Raw genomic sequence first — 25,263 nt, forward strand, 5'->3', positions numbered from 1 at the left:
GAGCATAATTCATTCCAGAAGCATGCTCGTAAACCAATTTACTCATATATAAAGCGAGTTTTCCTATAGAAATGAATGGAAACTCGCTTGATTCGTTTCCCCCCACTCCCCCCCAAGGCCACCGGTGCTGCTTCTTTACCCCCAATCCTCGAAGCCACTGGCGCTGCTCCATACCTCCCCGAGAACCAGCATCGCCCCCCCCCCCCGCGTTCAATAAGCTGCGCGTGCATTGTTGAATCTCCTCTTCTGACGCAACCGGAAACAGGAAGTTGGGTCAGAGAAGAAGAATCAATTGCTCAAGCAGCTGCGCTCATGGCTTATCGAAAGCGTGCGGCTGGGAGAAGAAGAATTAAAGTCGGACTCAGAACCTAAGGAGGTGGAGGGAGGGAGATGGCAGGACACGGCGATCGGGCGGGAGGGGGCTTCTGGACCGCAAAATCCGTGACCGCGCATGTTCCCTCACAGTAGGAAGGAGGGAATGTACAGTACTTGCGGGGACGGGGCGGGCACAGTGGTCACGGGGATGGGGCGGGCACAGTGGTCGCGGTGACGGGGACAAATTTTTTTCCCCGTGTCATTCTCGAGTTGTGAGTTGTGAATGATATGGGATTGTGTCTATACAAACTGCCTAAAGACACATTTGCAATTTTTTTTTTTTTTTTTTTAAGATTGCAACAGGGTGACATACTTAAAGTGCAGTTTTTTTTTTTTTAAATCAATGACTGGAGAAACTCCTATATATAAAATATATTCAGTCTCATGAAGTTGGGAATTGGAACAAGATATCTGAGGTCTTTTTTCTTCACTATTTAAACTTGTGCAGTCTGTGGTACAAAATACTGCGACTGATTTTCGGCCTTAAAAAATGGGAGCACATTACTCCTTATTATCAAAAGCTGCACTGGTTGCCGATTGAGGCCAGAGCTTTATTTAAACTCACCTGTATTTGCTTTAAATCAATTTTTGGTATGTCTCCAGGTTACCTGGTTTCCTATTTCTCTTTAACCCTTTCAGGACCATAAGGATCGTAGGCCAATTTTTGTGGTTTTGACGACATTTTTATGGTAAAAAGGGCTTGCAGATGCCAAAAAATTGATTTTTTTTGTGAAATATCATTATTTTTATTTAAAAAATCACACTTCTGGCTTATGGACAGTGTGGCAAGTGAATCTTCTCGTCAATCTGGCAACGACGCTAATGAATGAATGTCGGAACCAGTTTGTTTACATAAAGGCAGTATCATATGGAATCTGTACATATCAAATTTAGAACTGTAGACTATCCCAATCAAAATTGATAGGATTTTAAAGTTATGGGACAAATATGTCCCTTGGTCCTGAAAGGGTTAAACCACTCTAACAAGCCCACTGGTAGAGTTCATTTATTTTCTTACTCTACCGTCAAATCGTGTCGTTTTAAGAGAGGACCCTCTCTTTTCAGGCAGCCAAAATGATTGTCTGGTTTGGTGAAATCATGCCAGGAATCCCATCTTATTACTCTTTTAGAAAATGATTAAAGTCACAACTATTTGACAAATTTGTAACTAAGGGCTCCTTTTACTAAGCTGCGCTAGCGATTTTTAGCGCACGCAGGATATTACCACACGCTACGCGGCTAGAACTCACGCCAGCTCAATGCTGGCGTTAGGGTCTAGCGTGTGTGTTAAAGCCCTAATGCAACTTTGTAAATGGAGCCCTAAAGCTCCTTAATCTCTTTTAAAATATAATTATGTACTGTTTACACTTTTTAAGAAATTGATGTACTTTTGTGAATTCTATGTTTCTTGAGTGTTCGGCTTGCTTGTTGTGAACCGCTTAGAACCATCCGTGGTCTGGCGGTATACAAGAATAAAGTTATTATTATTATTAATTGCTAATGTGCCTGTTTTCTGGTTATACTGTCTATATATATTTTTTAGCCTTTGCTAGTAAGATTATATAGGAAAATGAGATAGAAAATGAATTAAATAAATAATTTATAACTTTTCTAGCTGATTACCCGGCTTTGCCCAGATATTTATTTCTCCCCTCCCCACATGCCCCACAGGAATGTCCCTCTCTTTGGACTGAACTTGGACTTAAATGGCATCGGGAGTGTCAGTGTTCATCTCAGTGAGCCCGAAAACTATGGGGTAGACACTAAAATCTGTGGTTTTTGAAAATTTTTAAGTCGCCCCCTTCCCACCCCACAGTATTTTTCCCCACATAGCAAAAGATATGTATATCAAGCGTTATGTTTTTTGAAAACATTTCTTTTTAAAGATGCTTTTGGTAATTTAAATTCACCAATCAAACTTATTTTTGTAGGTCTTTTGCTTTTAAATATTTTTGCTTCTGCTTTTAGCCCCTCCCTATTATGTGACCCTTCATTGTTATCTTTTTCTAAAATTTTTGGAGTTCCACCCCCTCTCCCATTGTCTGTAAGTCTGTCTATTTTTGTTAATGTATGTGTGAAATGTTCCTGTTACCCCTTTTTATATTTTTATATTTGTAATTCGCTTTGAAACTACGTTATAAGCGTTTGCATCAAATTTTAATAAACATGAACATACATACTCGTTCTGAGATCAGTCTCGATATACAATAAGGGACCTATAAGTGCGATGATGGTCCCGGAATGATCTCGCTCTGGCTCCTATGCAGGACATAAGAGACTGAGCACTTATTAACAGTAGTAAGACATAATTTTAATAATTCATTAATTCATATTAAGAGTAGAGACAATACATAGGGCTCCTGTTACCAAGGTGCGCTAGCTGCTACCGCCTCCTTTTACGCAGGCGGTAATTTTTCGGCTAGAGCATGCTAATCTTGTGCCTGAGCTGAAAATGCTAGCACACCTTTGTAAAAGGAGCCCATAGTATAATTGAATATAAATACGTAAGAACAATAGTTTTCTTGAATAATTGAAACAAAGAAGCTGGTAATCAGATAATTAGTGCTGTGGAGTGACGATGTTCCTAAATTGACTTTATTTGAAAGTGTCAAAGTTTCAAAGGTACACTGAAATCATCCACATAAAAATGAATCATCCACATAAAAGCCTTAAAGGACCTAGTCCGCTAGGGATACAGGACACAACACGGTCCGCGTTTCAACAAAAAGTCTTCTTCAGGGGTCCTTGGGGGTCCTATAAAGGTGAATACGTGGGAAACAATTGTGTGGTGAGCCGGAAGTGAGACACTGCTTGCATTTGCAATAAAAAGGGGACCGTGTTGGGTCCTGTATCCCCAGAGGACTAGGTCCCTTAAAGCTTTTATGTGGATGATTTATTTTTATGTGAATGAATTTATTTTATGTGGATGATTTCAGTGTACCTTTGGAACTTTGACACTTTCAAATAAAGTCCATTTAGGAACATCGTCGCTCCACAGAGTTTTTTTGGTTTTCTCTGGATTTTCTTCTTTGTGGATATTATCGGGTCAATTCCTTTTGTTTTTAATCAGATAATTAGTTACATACATACACATATACACACACACCCAGATACATCTGATTTATATATATATATATATATTAAACTTGCCTGTTTGTTTGTTTCTTATGCTATTCAGAAAATGAGGATACACTGAAGCATATCTACAAGACACATTAATACAACGAGGTCATCATGAGACTTTTACAGTTTCTGGCCTGTCAGCTTCCTCTGGTGCCTGCCTCTGCTTGTTTGGGCCATAGCATGAGAAAAGCCTCATCCTGCATCCATCTCTCGCCATGGACACAACAGCAGGGAATGCGGAGACTATTAAGCTCTTCTGGAGCACTGTGCACCTTAGACAATCCTGATTGGAAAGAAGTCAGAATGGCAGACAAGGGCCACCTCGAGAAGGAAGAAGAAAATCCCAAGGAGCGATTTGGGAGGCTTTCTGATAAATATTCCACCAGAAGAAGGTTTGTAAAAACATCGGCCAACTTGCAGAATTTAGACTTTGAAGAGGACGAGACCGAGGAGACAAAACCAAGACGCAGGCGACGTCCACAGAACACAACCTACTGGTATTTCCTGCAGTGCAAAGCCTTGATAAAAAAACACAAGGTAGGTTTCTTGTTCTTTGCGGGGCAATTATATTTACGTGTCTCACAGATGTTCCCATATCTTCTGCAGAAGCACTTTATCCAGATAAATGATTTTGACTGTTGACCTGACAGATTTAAAATCTGAGGCTTGATCTTAGATTTAATGACCAGAATATCTTGCCTCGCTTGCTTATCTCCTGATCCTCACCCAAACTTGAACACAGGGCGACTCGAGCATATTAAGCAAAATTAGCAACAGAATGTCATTGCAAAATATTTTGGACTGTTCAGTCACTTTATCAATTCTGCTCGAAGACATAAGAACATAAGCAATGCCTCTGCTGGGTCAGACCTGAGGTCCATGGTGCCCAGCAGTCCACGCACGCGGTGGCGCAACAGGCCCAGGACCTGTGCAGTAATCCTCTATCTATACCCCTCTATCGCCTTTTCCACTAATTCTTTCTCATCTCCTTTGAAATCCTGTGTGTGTGTGTTTAATGAAGCGGAGAGAGAATTCACCTTTTAAGCAGATAAGAACGATCTCGGAACATATGATATTCTATTTAAGAAACAGTCAAGAAATAAAACATATACAAAAGTTTTGGGTTTTTATCCTTTCCCCTGCATTTCTTTTGACACTTGCCTTCAGTTAGCAGAGGCCCTGGACCTGTTCGAAAGGCAGATGCTAAAGGAAGAGTGTCTCCAGCCAGAGGAAAGCAATTACACGGTACTCATTGGGGGCTGTGGTAGAGCTGGCTACTTGAAGAAGGCCTTCAAACTCTACTCTGATGTAAGTTCTTGGCTCTGAGACTGCACAGCTCAGGCCCTGAGGGTGGATAGTCGGGTGCCTGAAATGTTACACACACAAATCTTGATCATAGTTCTTATGATGTAAGGTTCAAGTTGGCATGGTAATTCCCTTTTTTGTGTTTTCTGATTTAGATGAAAAAACGGGATTTAAAACCGACAGATGCCACCTATACAGCCATGTTTAATGCTTGTGCAGAATCTCCCTGGAAGGACTCGGGTCTGGAGCATGCCTTAAAGCTTCATCAGGAGCTGAAGAATAAAAATATCCAGCTGAATCTGATCACATACCAGTCTCTACTGAAAGTTTATGCCATCTGTTCAGATCTTAGGGCCTGCTTTGACATATTTAAGGTAATGTATCCTGGAGGCCCTTTCTGACATTCTGTAGGCAGGAAGCCTGGCACGCAGCAGTCTTGAAGCTAAGACAGAAGGCTTAGATATTGAATACAGAACATGCTGACAAATTAAAATCAGGTGCCCAAAACAAGACATGTCCTTGAGGAACACCAAGATAACAGCTTGCAGAAATGTAAAGAGCTCCACAGAACCCCTAGTCTAGTCTAGTCTTCGGTTTATATACCGGGTCATCTCGTAGTAGAGCCCGACTCGGTTCACAAATAATTAAGATCAGGTAACATATAAAATGTGAACATGAAAAGAAGATGTTAAAACACTATTAGTTTGTCGATTCAGAAGGTAAGTCATTAAGATATTGTGAAAACAATAATGTTTTTAAAATTTTACGGAATTGTTGCAGATGACCTGCTAGCTTTTCTTCTGGGGGATGCTTTGGGATGGTGACCATTCAATTGAGCGTAGGATGAAAGCGCTCCAACAAAGACGCACCAACAATCACATAGAAACATAGAAAAAAAAGCGGCAGAAAAGGGCTATAGCCCACCAAGTCTGCCCATTCCAAGTATCCCTCCCCCCTGAGTTTACTCCCTTAACGATCCCACATGAGTATCCCATTTTCTCTTAAACTCCGTCACGTTGCTAGCCTCTATCACCTGGAGTGGGAGTCTGTTCCAATGATCCACCACTCTTTCGGTGAAGAAGTACTTCCTGGAGTCTCCATGAAACTTCCCTCCCCTGACTTTCAGTGGATGCCCTCTGGTGGTCGAGGGTCCCATGAGCCAGAAGATATCCTCTTCTGTCTCGATGCGTCCCGTGATGTACTTATACGTTTCAATCATATCTCCCCGTTCTCTTCTTTCCTCAAATGAGTACAGCCGCAATTTCTTTAGTCTTTCTTCATACGTGAGATCCCTGAGCCCCAAGACCATCCTGGTTACCGCTCGCTGCACCGACTCGATCCTCAGCACATCCTTTCGGTAATGTGGTCTCCAAAACTGGACACAGTACTCCAAGTGAGGCCTCACCATGGCTCTGTACAACGGCATCATAACTTCAGGTCTCCTGCTGACAAAACCTCTGCGGATACATCCCATCATTTGTCTTGCCCTGGAGGTAGCCTTCTCCACTTGATTGGCAACCTTCATGTCCTCACTAATGATCACTCCTAGATCGCGTTCCGCCGTGGTCCTAACCAAGGTCTCACCATTTAGAACATAAGTTCTGCACGGGTTTCTCTTTCCCAGGTGCATTATCTTGCATTTTTTAGCATTGAATCCCAGTTGCCAAGTAGTCGACCATTGTTCCAGAAGCAGTAGGTCGTGTGTCATATCATCATTAGGTAACAAGCTTCTGCCTACTATGTTGCAAAGTTTGGTGTCGTCGGCGAACAGTGATACCCTTCCTCTAAGTCCCCGCGTCATATCTCTTATGAATAAGTTGAATAGAATCGGGCCCAGGACCGAGCCCTGCGGCACTCCACTGATCACTTCTGATGCTTCGGATGGGGTACCGTTCACCACCACTTTCTGAAGTCTACCGCTCAGCCAATCCCCAACCCATGTAGTTAGAGTGTCTCCTAATCCTATCGATTTCAGCTTGTTCAGTAATCTTCGATGAGGGACGCTATCAAATGCTTTACTGAAATCCAAGTATACCACGTCCAGTGACTCTCCTGCATCCAGTTGTCTAGTAACCCAGTCAAAAAAGCTAATCAGATTAGTTTGGCAGGATCTTCCCTGGGTGAACCCGTGTTGGTGTGGATCACGCAGTTTTTTTTCGTCTAGGATTGTGTCAATATTCTGTTTGATCAGTGTTTCCATGAGTTTACAGACTATAGACGTGAGACTCACTGGTCTGTAGTTTGCTGTCTCTGTCCTGCAGCCCTTCTTGTGGAGTGGGATTACATTAGCGGTTTTCCAGTCCAAGGGGACCCTTCCTGCGCTTAGGGAAAGATTGAAAAGAACAGATAATGGTTCAGCCAGGACTTCCCTTAACTCCCTGAGCATTCTGGGATGTAGGTTATCCGGTCCCATGGCTTTGTTTACTTTGAGTCTTGATATTTCTTCGTAGACGCTACTGGGCGTAAATTCGAAATCTTGAAATGGGTCTTTCTGATTATCTCCTTTCTGCAGCTGTGGACCAGCTCCCGGCATTTCGCGGGTGAACACTGAACAGAAGTATTGGTTTAGTAGTTCTGCCTTCTCAGAATCTGATTCCGCAAAGTTACCGTCCGATTTCTTCAGGCGTACTATCCCATCTTTATTTCTTTTCCTGTCGCTAATATAGCTGAAGAAAGATTTATCCCCTTTCTTAATTTTACGTGCTAGCTCTTCCTCCATTCGGAGTTTGGCCTCTCTGACTGCTGTTTTGACAGCTTTAGATCTCTCTAGATAGTCCTCTTTTGCCCTCTCTCTGCCTAAGTGTTTGTAGGTGATAAATGCGTCTTTTTTCTGTTTAACTAGGTCTGAAATTTCTTTACTGAACCATTGGGGTCTTTTGTTTCTCCTGCGTTTATTTACTGTTTTTATGTATCGGTCTGTTGCTTCGTGTAGTATGGACTTCAGAGACATCCACATGTCCTCCACATTGTCAGATCTTGCTTGTTTATGTAGCTCCTGATGGACAAAATCTCCCATGCGGTTGAAGTCTGTGCCTCTAAAGTTGAGAACCCTTGTTGCTGGATGTATGCGTGCTGCCAGTCCCGCTGCTTTAAACCCGTAACGTTAGCATTGTGTGTGTGGGGGGAGGGGGAACCTCCACTGCATGTACTACTGTGTTGTCTTTATGCTCCTGTGTTGGGGGAGAGAACCCCACTACACTGAAAAACTCCCGAACTCCGAAAACATAACAGAAAATGGAAGTTTTTAAGTGTACTTGGGGGGGTTTCACCCCTCCAAACCCCACAACGGAAGCACGAGGACTTCTACATGTACTGGGGGCCTACCCCCCCATGCCCCTTTCACAGTGGTAACGTTACCAGTTTAAAGTGGCGGGACCAGTGGCGTGCATATGTCCACGCAGTTGTCGGCGCACCAATGTCCGGCTCGTTTTAGTTACGGAACCTTTGGGACTGGATTAGCTATTTGCTCCCATCCCCCTTCCAAGTTTCAAGTTTATTAAAAATTTGAAAAACTGCCTAATTGGGCTTCAAGGCGGTTTACAGAAATAAAAAAGGGAAAACTTAAAAATTGTATTCATAATCAATAGGACAAACAATAGGAAGTAACGGAACACATCATAAAACACAGACTAAAACTGAAACGATAGGAAAAATGGGGGAGAACAACATTATTTAAAGAGGAAGTAGAGAAGAACAGTGGGGGAGGGGGAAACGGAAACCGGCCACAGTGCAGGTCTAACACGCATTTAAAACATCCTTTAAAGGACGGTCCTGGTCCAAAGGCATCTTTGAACAAGAATGTTTTTTAAGTTGGTCTTGTAGATGTTAAGTGACGTATCCTTTCTTAGGTGATTAGGTGCATAAGGGCAGTTATGGAGAAAATATTAGTTCACATGGTGTTGATATGTTTTAAGGATGGGATTGAAAGCAACTGATCCTACACAGACTTCTTTATGGGAACAAGTGGTACCGAGATTGTGAGCAACTTTTCACTAACGGCTGCAAGGAATTGACACACTGATTGTGAGCTGTGTTCTGGTTTGTGGTGGCCATATCAGGCACCTGGGATCTCTCGGAGAGAGAAAGAGATAATGGTTACTGTTGATGGGCAGACTGGATGGGCCATTTGGCCTTTATCTGCCATCATGTTACAATGTTTCTATAACCATAAGTTCTATGACATCACAATGCAGGTGTAAAGAGCCTTAGCCTATAGGAAGAGGAGATGCAAATGTTAAGAGCCTTAGCCAATAGAGAGAGGAGGAGATAGTAGATGCTCTGGATGGGCCATTTGGCCTTTATCTGCCATCATGTTACAATGTTTCTATAACCATAAGTTCTATGACATCACAATGCAGGTGTAAAGAGCCTTAGCCTATAGGAAGAGGAGATGCAATGTTAAGAGCCTTAGCCAATAGGGAGAGGAGGAGACAGTGGATGCTGCAGATGGGCCATTTGGCCTTTATCTGCCGTCATGTTTCTGTGTTTCTTTGAAACCAGTGGATAACACTGTTGCATGCAAAACTGTGCGGGATCAGAATTGATATGGTCAGGCACTCTTCATGCAGGAAGGAGTTCTGCAAATATTCTTCCTTCCCCCCCCCTCCCCCCCCGATGGAGTGGCCTAGTGGTTAAAGCACCATCCTCAGCACCCTGAGGTGGGTTCAAATCTTGTGCTGCTCCTTGTGACCCTGGGCAAGTCATTCAATCCTCCATTGCCTAAGGTACATTGATTGTAAACTGCCTAGATAACCTTGATAGGTGGCATATAAATACCTAAATTTTAAAAAAAAATTAAATTTCTGGATTTGATCCAGCAGCGATTTATGCACGCAGCCTTGAGTGGCATCAGAAGCTTTCCTCTAGCACACCCCGATTTCAATGCAACTTCCAGTGTCTGCACCAGAGAAAGGACCACCTTGATGCTACTCAAGGCCTGTGTGAATCATTACTGGAACGGATTCAGAAACGAAGTAAGGAGGTCTGCAGGGGAGGGGGGTGGGAAAGGAAAGAGATACTGAACATATGGAGGACTGCGGAGTGGGGGGCAGGAGAGGAAGCAAAAGGGAGAGATACCAGATTCGGCTGACTGTGTTAAAAAAAAACAAAAAACCAACCACAGTATAGTATGCAACCCCCGTTTGCATAAAATGTGCATGTTATATGTGAAAATACAGTATTCCTCCAGCTGACTGGTGCTACCTTTTTTTTTTCCTATAGGAAATAGTGCACAAAGGTCATAGCGTCACACAGGACACCTTCAATATCCTTTTGATGGGCTGCATAAAGGACAAGGAGATTGGCTTCAGATATGCCCTGCAGGTATCTTGCTCTCGGCCCTGGAAATGGCCATCTAGAGGACTGTCTTTCAATCTTAGCTCCAGTACACTTATCAGAGCAAATGTTTTTTTTGTGGCACATTATTATTTTTTTTTTCCAATTCTTTATTCATTTTTTCATCTTACATCAAGTGTGCAATATTACATCAATTGAATCATATACATCACTTGAAATTCTTTTCTATTATCATCTTCAATACATAAATTAAGCCCCTCCCCCACCCTCCCTTTCCACAAATATTGTAAATCAAACATATACATGCGATATATTTAAAAATATATTTTGTGGCACATTATAATTGAAATTATAAAATTGCAAAACCAACAAAAAATTACATTTGCAAGTTATTTATTTATGGATAATTGTAACAGTGAAACTAGGCAGAATTGTTAATCGATGCGATGGATGTGCTTATTTTTGAGTGCAAATTAACTCAAATTGTAGCTCGATAGTCAACAAGCAAATACACATTTCATCATCCACCATCTGCAGTCATTCTCTTTTTTTTCTTTAATTTGTCAGGGCAGCACTTAGGCCAGACATAGGCAAACTATGGTCCACAGGCCATATCCGGCACGTTTAGGTTTTAAACTGGCCCGCTGAATTTTCCTGCAAAACCTGTGTTTTCTCAGTTGGCGGCCAGATTGAAGACCTCGATGGAGCCGTCCAGGCAGGCCACGGCCATGCGCAGTAATGCAGACAGCGGTCCCCTGAGGGCATGAAGTAGAAGAATGGCACCTGGAACTCCCCTATGGCTGGCTGCAGCTCTGCAAGACGCACACATGCACGTGTTGGGCCGCCGGCCGGAAGCAACACCCAGGAAGCTCTTGGTCCGGTCCAGCCCCTCTGTCAAATTTAAGAACCCATTGTGGCCCATGAGTCAAAAAGTTTGCCCACCCCTGACTTAGGACCTGATGCTGAAAAGGGTTCTTTGGGAGGGGGGCTTTTACCAATCTGGAATGCCCTCCCAGAGGAGATTATTGCGGAATCGACCGTCCTAGGCTTCAAGAGCAAACTAGATGCATATCTCCTTAAGAGAGGCATATAAAGATATGGTGGACTATAAATTACGCCAGGTGTACACCTGGCAGGGCCTCCGCGTGTGCGGATCGCCGGACTTGATGGACCGAAGGTCTGATCCGGAGATGGCAGTTCTTATGTTCTTATGTAGTAGCAGTCCCCAAGAATTCTATGCAAATGCATTATGAGGAACTCTTTAGGATTAAAATGTACAGCAAGGAACACCCACCTTTTACTATGAAAACCTTTTCTGACAGATATGGAGCTGTTGGTAGCTTTGGCAGGAGTCTTTTCCTTGAATTTAGAAGCTATTCGGGTCTAACAGCTGCGTCCTGGCCATAATATGGGACACGCACGCACAACAACTGCGTCCAAAATTGCACTGGGGAAAAAAAGACTTCTGAACTTCAGCCAAAGCTATGGCAGTAACCAAAAAGTTGTGTTTTCCCCCCTGGCTGCTGCTTGCTTCAGTTAGATCAGTGTCTCTCAAACAGTGTGCCCCAAAGAGTTTCCGGGTGTGCCAAGAGAGATTCCAGAATTTTACTTTATTTTTAAAAATTCCCTTCATAAGTAACATAAGTAGATGTTTATGTTTTATATACCCCATAAAAACCAACAAGGATCCAAGCGGTTTACAATATATATTTCACGTCCAAGAGTCTGTCAATGTTATGAGTGTCTGTGTGCGTAAGGGTACAACCGCCTAGACAAGCATCATTTGACACGATTGGTGGAAGCACTGATAAAAGAAAGCATTGATGAACATCTAGATAGAAACAAACTGATGAAAACAAGCCAGCGTGGCTTCTGCAAGGGAAGATCATGCCTAACGAACTTATTGCGCTTCTTCGAAGGAATTAACAAACAAATGGACCAAGGGGACCCCCATAGACATCGTATACTTGGATTTCCAAAAGGCCTTTGACAAGGTACCCCATGAACGCCTACTACGGAAACTGAAGAACCATGGGGTGGAAGGAGACGTTCATAGATGGATCAAAAACTGGTTGGCAGGTAGGAAGCAAAGGGTAGGAGTGAAGGGCCACTACTCTGACTGGAGAAGGGTCACGAGCGGTGTTCCGCAGGGGTCGGTACTCGGACCGCTGCTGTTCAATATATTTATAAACAATCTAGAAACAGGGATGAAGTGCGAAGTAATAAAATTTGCAGATGACACCAAACTATTTAGTGAAGTTGGAACTAAAGGGGACTGTGAGTATTTACAAAGGGACCTGAACAAACTAGAAGAGTGGGCGACGAGATGGCAGATGAAGTTTAATGTAGAGAAATGTAAAGTCTTGCATGTAGGGAAAAGAAACCCGAAGTACAGCTATACGATGGGAGGGCTGGTAATAGGTGAAAGTACTCAAGAAAAGGACTTGGGGGTAATAGTGGACAAGACAATGAAGCCGTCGACACAGTGCGCAGCAGCCTCTAAGAAGGCAAATAGAATGCTAGGTATTATTAAGAAAGGTATTAAAACCAGAACAGAAGAGGTCATCCTGCCGTTGTATCGGATGATGGTACGCCCGCATCTGGAGTACTGCCAATATTGGTCGCCGTACCTTAAGAAGGATATGGCGATACTCGAGAGGGTTCAGAAAAGAGCAATGCGATTGATAAGAGGTATGGAAAAGCTTTCATATGCTGAAAGATTAGAGAAACTCTTAGATTAGATTAGATTAGAGAGCTCTTTTCCCTGGAAAAGCGGAGACTCAGAGGGGACATGATAGAGACTTACAAGATCATGAAGGGCATAGAGAAAGTGGAGAGGGATAGATTCTTCAAACTTTCAGAAACTACAAGAACGAGAGGGCATTCGGAAAAATTAAGAGGGGACAGATTCAGAACCAATGCTAGGAAGAAGTTCTTCACCCAAAGGGTGGTGGATGCCTGGAATGCGCTTCCAGAGGGTGTAATAGGACAGGGTATGGTATCAGGGTTCAAGAAGGGATTGGATGAATTCCTGAAGAAAAAAGGGATAGAAGGGTATAGATAGAGATCATTATACAGGTCTTGGACCTGATGGGCTGCCGCGTGAGCAGACTGCTGGGCAGGATGGACCCCTGGTCGGACCCAGCAGAGGCACTGCTTATGTTCTTATGTCCTTGAAAACTAATGACAAGTAATTTTAGTTTTATTTTTTATTCAGTAGTTATCCTAACTTAAGCAACAAAGCAGTTGAGGCTTTGTTACCGTTTGGATCTTCTTATCTTTGCAAATTTGCATTTTCAGCTCTGACAGAAATAAAATAAAATAAAATGATTGCAGATGGTGGATGATGAAATGTGGGTTTGCTTGTCGACTATTGAGCTGCATTTTGAGTTAATTTGCACTCAAAAACAAGCAAGTTTCAAGTTTTATTTAAAATTTGATATACCGCTTAAAAAAAATTGTCTAAGTGGTTCACAGAATTATAAAATCAAGGGGAAAACATTGACTAGTTAGACTAAATTGACAAATTGGAGATGAAAGGATTAAGGGTGAAATGCAAATTGTTAAAGGAAAGGAGACCATAAAAGGATCTACTTTAGCTTTGCCATTGTTACAATTATCCATCCATAGCTTAAAGAACTTTAAATAAATAACTCTCTGATTTAAATTTTTTATTTTAAATTTAATCATTTTTAATACAATTCTACCAAAACAGCAAGGAAATGGAATATACATAAAAGAATATAAGAAAAACTTAAATTACATGTCAGTAATTTCAATCAATATCCCTCCAGCCCACATTAATGAAAGACCATTCATTATACACTTATACATCATAGTTCAAATAATCCAGAGAGTTATCTATTCTGCTAAGAAATTTGCATAACTAAACAATCGTACAAATAAAAAAAAAACTGCATTACTCTACAAAAACGGTGTTGAATTTTCATTGACTTCTCTCAAAAATCAGTAAATCATATAGCCTAATGCTGTTCCCGTTGGATTACAAACTGTTCCAATTGATTAACATCCCCAAAAATATATTCAAAGTCTTGGAGCTTGATTATGCACTTGCAGGGAAATTTTAAGTAAACAGATTTAATTTTTTATTGGTTTTATTGGTCTCCTACAATTCCCTGACCTCTATTGACCTCAACCCTACCCTACCTGTATCCACCCCCATTCCTGCCGACAGATCCTGGACCGCCTTCGATCTTGTCTCCGAACCACAAGTCTCCAAACTGCCTCAAACTAAACACTTGCAAGTGCACTTTGGATCCTTTCCCCTCCTATCTATTCGAGAATATCCCTACACAGGCCATCGCTTCCCTCACCGAACTCATAAACTCTGCCCTTACATCGGGCCTTTTTTCCCCCGACATGGGACACATTTCATTGTCCCCTCTACTGAAAAAGGCCGACCTTTCCATCAAATTACCGTCCTATAGCAAACATCCCTCTCCTAACCAAGTTATTAGAATTCATCATATCCACCCAACTCTCATCCTACCTAGAAAGATTCTCTATCCTCCTACCCCACCAATTCGGCTTCAGACCCAACTTCAGCACCGAATCCCTCTTAGCCTCTCTAATCTCTAAGGTGCAACAACTCCACTCTCACAACAAATTTGCTGTTCTTCTTCAATTCGACCTCTCCGCAGCCTTCGATGTCATCCACCACGACATCCTAATCTTCCAACTCTCCGAAATAGGCATAAGCTCCACAGCCCTAGATTGGTTCTCGAAATTCCTACGCTTCCGCTCCTACACCGTTAACACAAACGGTACCTCATCCCCCCCCTGGAAGCCGAAATGTGGAGTCCCGCAAGGCTCACCCCTCTCCCCTATCCTTTTCAATATCTACATGTCCTCTCTGAAACTCCTTCATCTATCCCCCTAGAAACTCTCTACTCCTACGCTGACGACATCCTCATCCTCCTCGAGACCGACTCGAACCTCTCTAACCTCGCTGAGAACATATCCACATGTATTACGAACCTCCAATCCTGGGCCCAATCTGTTCAAATGAAACTGAATGAGTCCAAAACAAAACTACTTTGGCTCGGCCCAATTTCAGATCATTTACCCACCTCCATCCCACTACCTTCCGGCCCCACTCTTCAGCTTGAGTTTTCAAGCAAAGTCCTAGGCATCATCTTAGACTCCTCTCTCTCCTTCAATGATCACCTCAACTCCCTGGTAAAAAAATGCTTCTTTAGCCTCCATATGTTGAGGAAAGTAAGATCCTGCTTTCATCATTCTCATTTCGCCATCCTCGTTCAATCCACCATCCTCTCTAAACTGGACTACTGCAACTCCATCTATATTAGCCTAACTAAGAAAAACCTCCATAGACTTCAGCTAATTCAGAACGCCGCAGCCAAGCTTATTTTCGCAAAATGCAAGTTCGATCGCGTCTCCCCACTCCTCTCCAAGCTTCACTGGCTCCCAGTATACTCCAGAGTCCTCTATAAATGTGCCTGCTTAGCCTTCAAGATCCTACATGGCGTCCTCCCTCCCGTTATCCCACTCTTCTGGAATTCCTCAAACCCACTCTCCACTAGATCCTCCCAAAAACTAAAACTATCTTTCCCATCTACAAAAGGTATATCCCGCACAGGAAAACTTGGAACATCCCTCCCCTTTAGAATCACAGAACTCTGGAACAACCTCTCATTCCCTCTCAGAAATTCTAGCTCTCTCCAATCCTTCCGCAAACACTTGAAAACTTGGCTCTTTTCAAAAATCTAATCTCCTCCCGTTCTCTATTACCCTGTTCCCTCTCTATCTTCTCAGTCCCTCTCCTATATCCCTTTGTAGTTCCTTTCCTCTGAACCTCTGTAAACCGTGCCGAGCTCTGCGCTTGCGGAGATGGTGCGGTATACAAACCTAAGGTTTAGTTTAGTTTAGTTTTTTTTGTAATATCATGTTTATTGAGGCAGAGGATAACCAGGTACAGTGCAAAGAAACAACGCAAAGACACAGTCGAGCATATAATTTCAGTTATAATGTGCCACAAAGAACATTTGCTCCGTTTAGTGTGCCAGAGCTAAAAAAAAGTTTGCGAAAAACTGCGTGCTCCTTTTACGAAGGCGCGCTAGGGTCTTAACGCGTGGAATAGTGCGTGCTAAAATGCCGCGTGCGCTAGCCGCTACCGCCTCTTGAGCAGGCGGTAGTTTTTCGGCTAGCGCACGCTAATCCGGTCTGCGCGCTAAAAACCCTAGTGCACCTTTGTAAAAGGAGCCCTGTGTTAGAAACTTGGGCCTGTACACAGGAACTGCAACTATCACTTTGGGATTCTTTTCCAGAAATTATAAATGGTTGCGTATAGAAGACTGCACAACACCATCTTTTTGCTTAACCAAGCAGATCTCAATTTCAAGGCTGGATGGAGCACGTTTTACTATAACCCATCGTATTGCAAACTGTGTGCCGTGAAACGCCGAGGAGGAGAGGAGAGTTGCCGGCACCGGCTGACTGCCTACCTACAGGATGCGCCTCTGGTGGCGAGAGGCACATCCTGTAGGCAATCGGCCTCCGCCAGCGCCTCTCCTCTCTGTGCCTCTTCCCTTCCAGGGCCCCGTCCGGAGGGCCTTCGCACAAGGCGCGGATCACGTCGACGCCCGCACACTTCCGGATGCCTCGAGCCACGGCCACCACTTTTAGCGTGCCGCTGCTTCGCAAAGTTTGCAAGACACTGCTATAACCGCCTTGAATCCAGGATAATGCAAATATGCGATCGGAGTTTTGTACCAAAAACACCTTGTTTGCGAACTGTTCTTTCTTTCCTTCAACAGATTTGGCGGCAAATGTTGAAACTTGGGCTAAAACCTGATGGTAACAGCTACAATTTGCTGCTCCGCGCTACAAGGGACTGTGGGATAGGAGACATTGCTGTAGCTTCTGATCTGTTACTGAGAGCTGAAGCGCCAGCACCTAGTTCGTTAAAGCTCAAGAGGGGCCGGCGTGGTAAGGAGGAAAGTGGCAGCCACGTTGCAACTGAGCTAGATGTTGAAGCCTTAGAAAAACAGGTTTTTTTAGACGGTACTGAAGAGAGTGTGCAAAAACTGAAAAATGAAGCAACTGACCAGTGTTTCATTGCCGTCAAAGAGGGAAAGAAGCTTGATCCCAAAGTCTCTGGGGAAGAGGAGGTTTTAAATAGAAGTCTGTGTGTGCTGGAGCCAGGTGGAGGCGCCACAGGTCAGCAGTCTGAAGCCACACCCCACCTGCCAAACTTGCTAGACCTGAAAAGACCAAGTGCAAATGTGGTTTCGTTAGGGAACGTGGCTACAGCATTTGACCGCCTGGCTCTGATTGGAAGCCTACAGGGCTTGTTAAACAAAATGGAAGAGGACAGCGTGATGCCTGACATTAAAACTTTTACACTGTTGGCTGAGCTTGTGGAACCCAAAAGCCAATCGGAATCCTTCTTGTTGAATGTCATGGACCAGCACAAGATTAGGGCAGACCTGACATTTTTTAACACTCTGGTGAAGAAGAGAAGTAAGCTTGGGGACCTGGATGGAGCAAAGGTGAGAATCCAAGTTTCTAAATTTATTTAAAATTTGTTATACCACTTACCATTAATTCTAAACAGTGTACAGACTTCATAAAAGAATAGGGTTATACATACTATTGTATTTAGTTGGACGAACAAGAGACTGACGTACAGGAAATGAGAGGTTTAGGGGGAGAACTCCATTAAATCAATAGGATAGCAAGACAGGGATAAAACAGTAGGGAGTGTGAATACTAACTGCTCAAATTGTCATCACAGGCTGTGGACATAGGCGGTCGGTGACTCGTTTGTTTGGGGAGGATGGGATGGGTACAGACAGTTATGTCAAAGGTAGAGAATTTTAAAAAGGGACATAAACATTCAACAATTGTTTATAGACTCCTTTTTTCAAAGTTCAAACTTGATGACAACTAACATGCATTATATACATGCTAGTATGGAAATCCTGGACAGTCCCACCTATAACCTATTTCACAGAACTTCACATATAAAACAATTTGTATCAACACGGAATTCAGCTCTGCTACCCAATTGATTTTTAAACATTCATTTTATATCGATCTTTAAAAACCTGTAAAAACCAAATAATTATCTAATATAATAAAGCCCTAAGCGTGCATGCGCACTCCCACCTGCGTGCTCCCGTTTTCCGTGCACTGTAGGGCACCACAGGTAGGAGTGCGCATGTGCGAGAATCCCCCGAGGCAGATGTTGGCCACTGCAGGCCGCAGAAAACAAGGTGACCACTGTGATTGTGTGTGCAGGTCTGCTGCCAAACTAAAAAAACTGCTTCAAAATAAAAGCGGAATTCGATCTGTGCTACTGGCAGATGGGTGCACACACACCCTTAGCCCGTTGGCTCCGGTCCTCTCCTAAAGGCATGTCTGGGGAGCCGTTCCAGGAAGCCAGACCCACGTGGAAGGAGGGAGGACAGACCTGTGGGGGCGGTGGACCAGGTGTGTGTGTGTGTGTGTGTGTGGAGGTCTATCAGGGTGAAGGGCTGGGGAGGGGCAGCCTGCCCAGAGATTCAGTGCAGTGGTCAGAGAGGGGGTAGGTAGCCGAGTCGCGGGCGCTGTATGTGATTTCTATGGCAATTGTTTAAGCTCCGCCTGTATATTCATTCGGGATATCTTGAGAGAGAAATTAGTCCTGGGGTGGGGTACAAGAGAAAGGGTAAAAAAGGAAGAGAAGCTGGGTGCGGGTGGAATATAGGGACGGGAAGAATGGCCTTGGAGGCAATGGAAGGAAGGAGAGATAGGAATGGATCTGAGACTGAAAGGATGATAAATGCAGTGAAGGATCGATGAAGGCCAAAAGGGTACAGAGGACTAAGAAAATGGTGATGGATAGCGCCGGGAGCCAATAGAAGAAAGACAGACAGGGGTCAGGGAGAGAAACAGAAAGAAAGAAAGACGGGGCAGGGAGAGAAACAGAAAGAAAGACGGGGCAGGGAGAGAAACAGAAAGAAAGACAGTGGGAGGGAGAGAGACAGAAAGAAAGAGAAATTCTACACATCTATTCTAGCACCCGTTAATGTAAGGGGCTTAAACACTAGTACCTTTTATAAGTGAAATACATTGAAAATCATATGGACATTCAGGGCTCCTTTTACTAAACTGCGTTAGCGTTTTTAGCGCACGCACCATGTTAGCGTGCGCTAAACCCACGCTATGCGGCTAGAACTAACACCAGCTCAATGCTGGCGTTAAGGTCTAGCGCGCATGGCAATTCAGCGCGCGTTAAAGCCCTAACACGGCTTAGTAAAAGGAGCCTTCAAACTCTCTACTAGCAAATAATTTGGATGTAACACAAGCCCTACCGAAAACATATTCCAGATGTGCATAGCACATCTGTCGCACTAATGTTCAGGACTCACCGCAACAAACCTACCTATATCCTGCTAGGTGTTCCTAAGTCCATGATCAAACAGATCTAGATAGTACAGCAGGAAAGGCTAAAAAGGTTAGGAAAAGAGACGGCTGAGGGGAGATAGGATTGAAGTCTACAAAATCCCGAGTGGAGTAGAACGGGTACAAGTGGATCGATTTTTCACTCCGTCAAAAATGACAAAGACTAGGAGACACTCGATGAAGTTGCAGGGGAATACTTTTTTTTTAATAATCTTTATTCATTTTTAAATCAAATAGCCAATGCAGAAAAATATATCATAAATAATTCCAATATAGCACTGTAATCTCTAACATAAAATCTAATAGTATAAAAATCCCCACCCACCCACCCTTCATCAATTTCCCAAGCATACATTATACTATATAATGCAATTTATCATAACATAACTTCTTTAATTTCACTCCAAATCCACCAACCCCACTTGAGTGTGCTAAATAATCTAAAAAAGAGTAAGAAGAGGAAAAGAAAAGTTTGTCTATTCATCACAATACTTTTCCAATGGCCCCCATATCTTTATAAAATTATTATAGTTCCCTTTTTGTAACGCTATTGCTCTTTCCATCTTAAAAATATGGCATTACGAATTCCACCAGAATGTGTATTAAGATTATTATAATTTTTCCAATTATTGGTAATATGTTGAATGGCCACCCCTGTCATAATTAATAAAAGTTTGTTGTTATGTGCCAAAATTTGACTCTTTTTCCTCATAGCCATTCCAAATAAAACAGTATCATAGGAAAGCGCAACATGGTTTTCCAATGAAGAATTTACTTGAGTCCAAATTGAATTCCAAAATAACTTAATACAGGGACAATAATAGCAGGGGATCTAGCAGGGGAATACTTTTAAAACCAGTAGGAGGGACTTTTTTTCTCGCAGAGAATAGTTAAGCTCTGGAACGCGTTGCCAGAGGTTGTGGTAAGAGCGGATAGCGTAGCTGGTTTTAAGATACAGAGAAAATAAGATATTAATGGATACTTGGAAAACGTTGAGGTTTATTAGTAAATTAACACCTGTCCCAATAAACAAGTCAACTAATTAGTCCTTATGGATAAACTCCAAGATTAAAATTGGCGGAGCTCAAATCCTTTGGAAGGACTGGATTATTGCAGGCATTAGATCTCTGAATGATGTTATTATCCCAGGACAAGCAGGCAGGTATTCTCACTAGTGGGCTCTGTCGGATGACATCACCCACTAGTTCTTCACTAGTGGGTGATGTCATCCGACAGAGCCCCGATACGGACATCTTGCAAGCATGTCTTGCTTGAAGAAACTCAGAAGTTTCGAGATGCCCGCACCGCGCATGCGCCAGTGCCTTCCCGCCCGATGTACCGGGCGTGTCTCCTCAGTTCTTTTCTTTCCGCGGAGCTGAGAAGTTTCTCTTCATTCTGCGCTGACTGAATTTCAGTTTTTTGCCTTCTTTAACCCGCGTTTTTTGTTTCTTTGAATTTATTTCACTTTTAATTTATATTTTCTAAAAAAAAAAAAAAAAAAGTTAAAATTATTTCTTCCGGCGGTTCGGCCGGGCCGGCCTCGTGGCTGCGGCCTAGCGCCTTCGACCTTGCAGCGTCGATCTCTGAATGATGTTATTTCGGAAGGTAAACTGCTGGAATTTTCACAATTGCAACATAGATTTGGTCTTAGTAAAAAACAAAGTTTTAAATGGCTGCAATTGAAGCAGGCCATTCAGGTTGGGTTCCCTGAATGGAAAACATTGAATAATCAATATAGTTTAGAGTTCTTATGCTTCCAAGCAGACTTCCTAGGGCATCAAGCCGCATTGTGGTATAAATTAATATCTGGATATTTGAATAAAAAACCAAAAAATGGTCTAAGAGACATTTGGAGCATTGAGATTAAGCATCAAATTACTGCATCTCAATGGCCACTAATTTGGTCTTGGAGAATGAGATGTACAGTGTCAGCGTCTATGAGACAAACTTGGTTCTTTTTATTACATAGAGCTTTTTGGACCCCTACACGTTTGCAAAAATTAGATAGTTCTAAGTCCAATAAATGCTGGCACTGTAATCTGGAACCTGGGACGTTGGATCATTTACTGTATCATTGTCCCTACATTAAAAGTTTTTGGAATGCAATTTGGCCACAAATTAATAAATTGATGGAAAATCATGTAGCAATATCATATGATACAGTGTTATTTGGAATGATGATGAGAAAAAAAAGTCAAATTTCACCAGAAAATAACAAGCTTTTACTAGTCATGACAGGGGTTGCCATTCAACATATAACCAATAACTGGAAGAATCATAGTAACCTTAATTATACATTTTGGTGGAATACAATTTGTCATATATTCAAAATGGAAAGAGTAATAGCAATACAAAGAGGGACATATCCTAAATTTATAAAAATATGGGGGCCATTGACAAAGTATTGTACTGAATGAATAGTAGGATTTATCTTCTTCTTTTCTTCTTTATCTTGTCTTCTTTATGGCACACATGGAGGGGGGGTAGTGAAAATAATTTTACATAACATGTTATAATATGGTATACAATATGTATAAGGTGATTGGAAAGTACTTGAAGGGTGGGGGGTGGGAGAGGGGATAAAAAAATTTGTTCAGAATATTATGTAATAGATATAAAAGTGATATTGTGTATTCATTAGTTGAAACTCAATATTTTGTACACTTCATGTAAAATATGAAAATGAATAAAGAATTATAAAAAAAAAAAAAAGAAAGGTTTGGACAAGTCCTGTAAAGTTTACGTCAACTAGAGTAGAGTTGCCAGATTTCCTCTTTGAAAAAAAAAAAGAGGGTGCCTGGCTCCGCCCCCACACGAACCTCCCCAAACTCGAAGAGCGCATTTGGGATCCTTTGTGCTTGCATGGACTTTGACGCAATGACTTCACACGCGTGTGCGTATGACATCATCACGGTGACGGCCGCGCAAGCACAAAGGCTTCCAGGCGTGGCCTCCGAGCTCAGAACTTCCAGAACCCAGATAAATTGCCGGGTTTTGGAAATCCCTCCGGACGCCTGGACAGTCCTCTAAAAAGAAGACGTCTGGTAACCCTAAGCAAGAGTATTATGACAGGCTTCCTTCAGCAGCCCCTGAGTCTTCCTTTTGCCTTCCCCACCCACAGGAAATTGCATCAGAGGAGGCAGGACAAGAACACCAAATTTAAAACCAAGCGTTTGCCATGAATATGCTTAGGGTTTTATTTTCTCCTTTCTCTCTCTCTCTGATTTCCTTTGCTACAGCTGCTTCTGCAGCACTGTCCAAGTCTACCGTATTTTCACGTAGATAACGCGCACCCGTGTAAAACGCGCATACGGGTATAGCGCGCGGGAAACTGTAATTTATGTAAATACATTTTTAGATACTGCGCACACCCGTATACCGCGCATGCCGCCCCGACTCTCCTTTCACCCGCCCCGACTCTCCTCTGGCCACCCCGACTCTCCTTTCGCCTGCCCCGACTCTCCTCTCCTCCTTGAAGTCCTGTCCCCACCCTGAAAGCCTGAATGCCCCCCCCCCCCGCAGGACCGCTCGCACTCACTCGCACCCACACCAGCACCCCCACCCCGAAGGACCGCTCGCAGGCGCTCGCACTCCCACAGCCTCCCGACCCCCCCTCCATCATGTAGAAGCTCCTACCGCGTTGTCCTGCTGCTTCCTCTTCGGCGGTCCCGGCCCTTCTGTGAGCCCTTCGCCAGCGCTGCTTCCTCTTCCAGCGGTCCTGCCCTTTCTCTGACGAGTGCCTGCGAGTGGTCCTTCGGGGTGGGGGTGCGAGTGCGTGCGAGCGGTCCTTCGTGGTGGGGGTGCGAGCGGTCCTGCGGGGTGAATAGGACGTCGGGGGGGAGGGGAACTATGTAAAAAAAAAAATTGTGAAACGCGCTCACGAATATAACGCGCATGGTTATACACGGTTTGTAAAATCGTGTATAACGCACGTGTTATATGCGTGAAAATACGGTAATCATCCCAAGGAGTCTAAACTATAGTTAGGCAATGGCTCAAGTTTTCCTGCTTAGCAGAACAGCCGGGCTATCAAATTAGTTTCAGGTTTATTTGGGTCTCGATATACTTTACAAGCAAAGCGGTTTCCAATTTATACAAAGTATTAAAGTTTTAAAAATAGAACAAATTCACAGTTACGATACGGACATAAAAGGAATTTTTAAGGCCTGATGTCTGAGGATTTTGAATAAGGAAGACTAAGGGCTCCTTTTACTAAGCTGCACTAGCGGTTTTATCGCATGCTAGACGCTAACGCCAGCTTTGAGCTGGTGTTAGTTTTTGGCGCGGGTTTAGCGCGTTAAAAACACCAGTGCACCTTCATAAAAGGAGCCCTAAGTATATAAATCTCAAAAGCATCTCTGAAAAGAAATGTTTTGAGATTCGATTTAAAGTTGTTGAGATTCTTTTCTGGTCTCGGGGTCAGAGGTAAAGCGGGTGCGGTCACCGAAAAGATTGTTTTACATCTTGTATCGTAAAACAATTGCCAAACTGAAGGGACCGCTAAAAGATATTGTTGGGATTAGCAAACTTATCTATAAATGATGGAATGTGATTAGATTGGACTTTGAAAGCAAGAAGTAGTATTTTAAAAGTACAGTGGAACCTCGGTTTGCGAGTAACCTGGTTTGCGAGTGTTTTGCAAGACGAGCAAAACACTCAGCAAACTTTTGCCTCACAAACCGAGCATGTTCTGGTGTACGAGCACCTTCCCCGCGCTCTAACCGGCATCGCACCCCCCCCCCCCCCGAACCGGCATCGCAACCACCCCCCTCCCCCTCGGAGAGAACGAGAGCCAGAAGGCCTTGAGCATGCGCAGATGTAAGTTCGGGGGGGGGTGCGATGCCGGTTAGAGCGGGGGGAGGGGGTGATGGAGCAGCGCCGGTAGCCTCGGGGGGGGGGGGGAAGGTTGGTGGAACGAATTGTTCAAGTTTCCATTATCTTCTATGGGGAAAGTTGCTTTGATGTACGAGTGTTTTGGTTTAAGAGCATGCTTCTGGATCGAATTATGCTCTTAAACCAAGGTACCACTGTAATTCTATGTGAAATAGGTAGCTAGTGAGCTTTTCTGAGGAAAGGGGTTACATGGTTGAATTTTTTAGCATTAAAAATGAATTTTACAGCAGTGTTTTGAATGACTTGTAATCTTCTAATCTCTAGTGGGTGATGGGGAGCCATCCTGTGCATTTTCTTAAAAGGAAGACCCTGGTCACATTTCATAGATGTTTTAGAACATAAGAATTGCCATCTCCGGATCAGACCCTGGGTCCATCAAGTCCGGTGATCTGCACACACGGAGGCCCTGCCAGGTGTACCCTGGCACAGTTTTAGTCCCCATATCACCGTATGCTTCTCAAGGGAGATGTGCATCTAATTTACCCTTAAATCCTAGAACGGTGGATTCTGCAATTACTTCCTCTGGGAGAGCATTCTTAAGTACGTTCATTTGTCACTACAGGAACTGTTGCCTGTTTTGGTGAAAAGAGGAATGGCACCTGACCTGTACACATTTTCAAGCATGGCGATTGCCTGCCACAAAAGGAAAGATGGAATTCAGTTGCTTACAGACATGAAGGTACAAAAGGTGTCGCACTGCAGCACATGGGGTTTTTTTAAAATACATATCTGATTCAGAGTGCAGGGGTTTAATACTACAGCAGTTTTGGCGGGGGTGGGGGGTGATGGTTTGCATTCCCACTGACTCCCTTCCGGTATGACATGGTAAGGCTGAAACTGCAG

General features: G+C 43.3%; 1 protein-coding gene across 1 annotated transcript in view; it reads left to right on the forward strand.

The window, feature by feature from the left end:
* Positions 1-25,263, forward strand: part of PTCD1 (pentatricopeptide repeat domain 1) — a 66,498-nt gene that overhangs the window by 30,465 nt on the left and 10,770 nt on the right. Inside the window, exons 5-10 of the mRNA XM_033963854.1 lie at positions 3,594-4,035; positions 4,666-4,806; positions 4,959-5,177; positions 10,024-10,125; positions 16,896-17,630; positions 24,983-25,099. Coding sequence (XP_033819745.1) covers positions 3,594-4,035; positions 4,666-4,806; positions 4,959-5,177; positions 10,024-10,125; positions 16,896-17,630; positions 24,983-25,099 — 1,756 coding nt within the window. The remainder of the gene's footprint in view (positions 1-3,593; positions 4,036-4,665; positions 4,807-4,958; positions 5,178-10,023; positions 10,126-16,895; positions 17,631-24,982; positions 25,100-25,263) is intronic.

Source organism: Geotrypetes seraphini, chromosome 11, assembly GCF_902459505.1.
Source record: "Geotrypetes seraphini chromosome 11, aGeoSer1.1, whole genome shotgun sequence".
NCBI classification, from domain to species: domain Eukaryota; kingdom Metazoa; phylum Chordata; class Amphibia; order Gymnophiona; family Dermophiidae; genus Geotrypetes; species Geotrypetes seraphini.